Source organism: Dermacentor andersoni, chromosome 4 (assembly GCF_023375885.2).
Source record: "Dermacentor andersoni chromosome 4, qqDerAnde1_hic_scaffold, whole genome shotgun sequence".
NCBI lineage: Eukaryota > Metazoa > Arthropoda > Arachnida > Ixodida > Ixodidae > Dermacentor > Dermacentor andersoni.
Genome location: NC_092817.1, coordinates 149,664,209 through 149,668,298, shown reverse-complemented (window position 1 = coordinate 149,668,298; position 4,090 = coordinate 149,664,209). Strand labels below are relative to the sequence as shown.

At 43.1% G+C, this 4,090-nt stretch overlaps 1 protein-coding gene across 2 annotated transcripts in view; it reads right to left on the bottom strand.

Moving 5' to 3' along the window:
* The window catches only part of LOC126537914 (snRNA-activating protein complex subunit 4-like), an 87,082-nt gene extending 83,229 nt beyond the window's left edge, over window positions 1-3,853 (bottom strand). The window contains exon 1 of one of the 2 annotated variants that reach the window (XM_055074527.2): window positions 3,396-3,853. In XM_055074527.2, coding sequence (XP_054930502.1) covers window positions 3,396-3,600 — 205 coding nt within the window. In that variant the 5' untranslated portion in view covers window positions 3,601-3,853. The remainder of the gene's footprint in view (window positions 1-3,395) is intronic. The other variant, XM_050185019.3, reaches the window with a different exon arrangement.
* Window positions 3,854-4,090: the final 237 nt, after the last annotated feature.

Below are 4,090 nucleotides of genomic sequence, written 5' to 3'. Positions count from 1 at the left end.
ATTTAATCAAAGATGGAGGAGATATCCTGCTTGAAAAGCTTGCGGCCCTTTATACGAAATGGTTCCAGAGAACGAAGAATGCCAGCATTATACTAATCCACAAAAAGGAAGTTGCTAAAGAATTGAAAAATTATAGGTCCACTTGCTTACTTTCAGTATTGTATAAGGTATTCACGAAGATAATTTCCAATACAATAAGGGCAACACTTCAGTCAACCAAGAGAACAGGCTGGCTTCAGGAAGGGATACTCTACAATGGATCACATCCATGTCATAAATCAGGTAATCGAGAAATCTGCAGAGTACAACCAACCTATCTACACGACTTTCATAGATTATGAAAAGAGATTTGATTCAGTACAGATATCAGCAGTCAAAGTGGCATTACATAATAAAGGAATACAGGAGGCATACGTACTTTAATACCTTCAGAAATATCTACAAAGATTCCACAGCTACCTTGGTTCTCCACAAGAAAAGTAGAAGGTTACCTATCGCGAAAGTAGTGAGGCAGGGAGAGACAAGCTCTCCAAAGCTATTCACTGCATGTTTGGAAGACATATTCCAGCTATTAAACTGAGAAGGCTTAGGAGTGAGGATCAACCACGAATATCTCGGCAACCGTCAAATTGCAGATGACACTTTTCTGTTCAGCAACACTGGGGAGGAATTACAAGAAATGATCGAGGACCTTAACAGAGAAAGTGTAATAGTGGGGTTGAAGATTAATATGCGGAAGACAAAGATAATGTTTAATAGCCTGGCAAGGGAAAAAGAGTTCAGGATCACCATTCAGCCTCTAGTCTGTGAATGAGTACATTTGCCTTGGTCAATTACTCACAGGGCACCCTGCTCATAAGAAGGAAACTTACAGAAGAATAAAAATGGGTTGTAGTACATACGGCAGGCTAACATATGGGGCAACGGTAGCTAACATATTGTTGCCCCATATGCCAACATATGGGGCAACATATTGGTTGACAAAGAAGTTCGAGAACAAGTTAAAGACCACGCAAAGAGCGATGGAACAAAAAATGCTAAGTGTAATGATAGGATACAGGAAGAGAGTGGTGTGGATCAGAGAGCAAATGGGGATAGTCAATATCCTAATTGACATTAAGAGGGAAAAACCAAGCTGGGCAGGCCATGTAATGCGTGGGATTGATAACCGGTGGATCCGTTGATGAAGGTATTGGGCGAAATTTGCCGGTCGGGAGGATCAACACTAAAAATTCCAAAGACAAAGATGGGAGGAGCTAATGCATAAAACTTCAAGGCATTGTTGCTCCCCACCTTGCGTTCGTGTTTCCAAAGGGCTTTTCATTTCTGGTACTTGACTGAATCGCCAACCACGTTGCGTGGCCGAAAGGAATTCTGAAAATGGTGCGACTTGCTTGTCTAAGAAATGCATAATAAGCACCCCCACCCCCCTTTTTTTTTCTTTTCCTTTTCGCGTATGAAAGGCTTCAAGAAGTTGGCAGAATGCGTAATTATGGACATAGGGAGGGCATCTCCTCATTGCCCAATCACTTAACACTAAAAGCCATGGCCAGTCGCCTAGCTAAGGCTCACCTACCCTGTCGTAACGCATGCTGCTCGCTGTGGAGAGCCCCTCCTAACTAAATGTCTCGGCAATTTCCAGAATAGATGGGTATCAAGAGACACAACACTTTCAAATATCTGAGAAAATGGCCCTAATTTTACTGCAAACTACGGATGCCATAATTATGCATTGCGTGATGGCTGGAATACCATGACCACTTCCAAGCATCTCTTCAAACAAGTCCGACAGCAGGTCACCGAAAGTGAGTGAAACTTGCGTCATACGATTCTATCAAAGCTTCCTTCCTGTATTTTTAAATCTACAATAATATTGCATGCCCACAACGCCGAAAGCACGATTAAGTGATAGGCAACTTGCAAAATAGTGCCTGCCCTCTTCCGTACGTAGCTGTGGCTGTACCAATCACTAGAAGACCTGGCTGGAAAACAACGGTTATCTCCACTATTACCTGGGCTGCAACAAGTCTGGCCATCTGGCCTGCAAACAAGGCACACAACAATGCGCTGTCTTGTTTTTGTTTGGCCCCATTTTTAGAGCTGTTCTTTTTCAAAGTCATGTTTGAGGTAGGTCATTGACATGCATTATATAAATGCATCAATTCATCAACGAAATTTTAGTGTGCGTGTGTGTGCACATATATATATATATATATATATATATATATATATATACACCCCAAAATAAATGAAATGGTGAGCACACTAGGTTCTCATCTTTTCACTATGGTAAACTGCCGTAGTGTGTCCTGCCCAAGTAAGTTTCTCTAACAGTTTCAAGTACATCTGTATTGTATGTACGACCTAGTGTTATTATACGCATCTAGGATTTCTTTTTTGTTCTAACTGGTCCCAATGGGTCCAACAGAGAGGGTCCCGAGACTCCTGAATATGTTTTGTTTATAGCAAAAATTTTATATGAGGTGGGAAAATGTGTCTGTAGAAAGAAATCAACTTTTTTTTTTTTTGCAAGATGCAGTGTGGATTTCGTGAGAAAAAGAAAAAAATAATGTAATTCACTCAAGGTAGAGAAGAGCATTTTGTTACTTGGAGATTTTACAAGTACGAAGACCTATCACTACAAAACTAAAGCATTGTACACTGCCACGCCCCCCCCCCCCCCTTTCTTTTTTTAAATTTCAGTTATTTGAATTACTGGGCCAAGGAAACAGACTGATGTCGCCCACAGTACAATTTTGAAAAATTGCGAAACTTAGCTTTTTGACCAACAACGCCAATATCACAAATCCCTAAATCAGTGCCAGTTGTCGGCACCGTAAGTTGCTTTAAAAGTGATACGAACATTGTCGAACCTGCCAGATATTAACTAACTCGCCTAAATCCAAACAACGAATTCGTACGTGGGCTGCCTAGAAAAAAAAAAAAAGAACGTGGCCCTTCAGGGAGCAGAACAGTCCTCACTAGCATTTGTCTATCTCCCTCGAGACTATCTAGGAGTTATCCCTTGTATTCTGACCAAAACGATTATTTCACAAATTCCAATAGCGAGTTCTCGAATCGAATACAAATCAAGTTCGATTCGTATTCGAAATTTCTAATATTCGCACACCCCTAAATAACTACAGATATTAAGCAACAGGCGACGGTAAAGGATGCGCGGCCCGAGCCGCGATGGCTTTACCGCGGCCGAAATTGCGATGAGAGCGTAATGCAAAAAACGAGTACGTGAGCCGCGATTTGGGCGCACGTTCAGAACCTCAGGCTGTCAAAACTAATCCGGAGCCTTTAACTACAGCGTCCCTCACTGCACAGTCTCGGGACGACGTTCAAGGCCACAATTCGAAATTTAACATTAGGGGTCCACTTTTACGCACCAAGTGAAACCTCTTCGGGAGTGCCTAAGGGGCCGCATTGGTCCGGCGAAGAGGCATCCGAGACGTAGTCTTCCGAATCGTCTTCATCCTCGTCGTACTCGTCCTCCGAGTCCTCATCGCCAGAGGCAAAGTCGTCGGCCACGACCAGGGGACGAAGCCTCTCCGGCACAACACCGGCATGAGAACGTTCGCCACTTTCTTCCATAGCACTTTCGCAAGGGCCGTACACAGTTGGTAAGTTACCGCTTCAACCCTCATGAACGACGCTGTCGTCCCTCATGAGACGTTCATAGGCCTATCGGCCTACAAAATGGAATAAGGAACCACAATACGTCGTAGTTGGGTTTGCTGGTGTCTGCTGCAAAACCACAACACGCGCCACGCGCCCACGCGCCGTCGGATTTGTCACGTACATGGTCACGTGACTCAGTTCGTTGCAGTGAAAAGTGGACAAATACTATAAGTACCTTCTTTGAAACAGAGTGGTAGCAATTGCTGTGAATCCTTTCACTTTCATTTTTTCTTTCTTTAACAAAAGGAATGAAAAAAGACTTCCTCCGTGTTAAAGGCTAAGAGCTCATTCCTACTGGCGGTCTAGTAGCGAGCGTCTGTCCCAACATAGTCGCTTTTCGAACATTTGTGGCCAAATACACAACCGGTCGATTTTACGACTATATATACACTCTACACTCAAA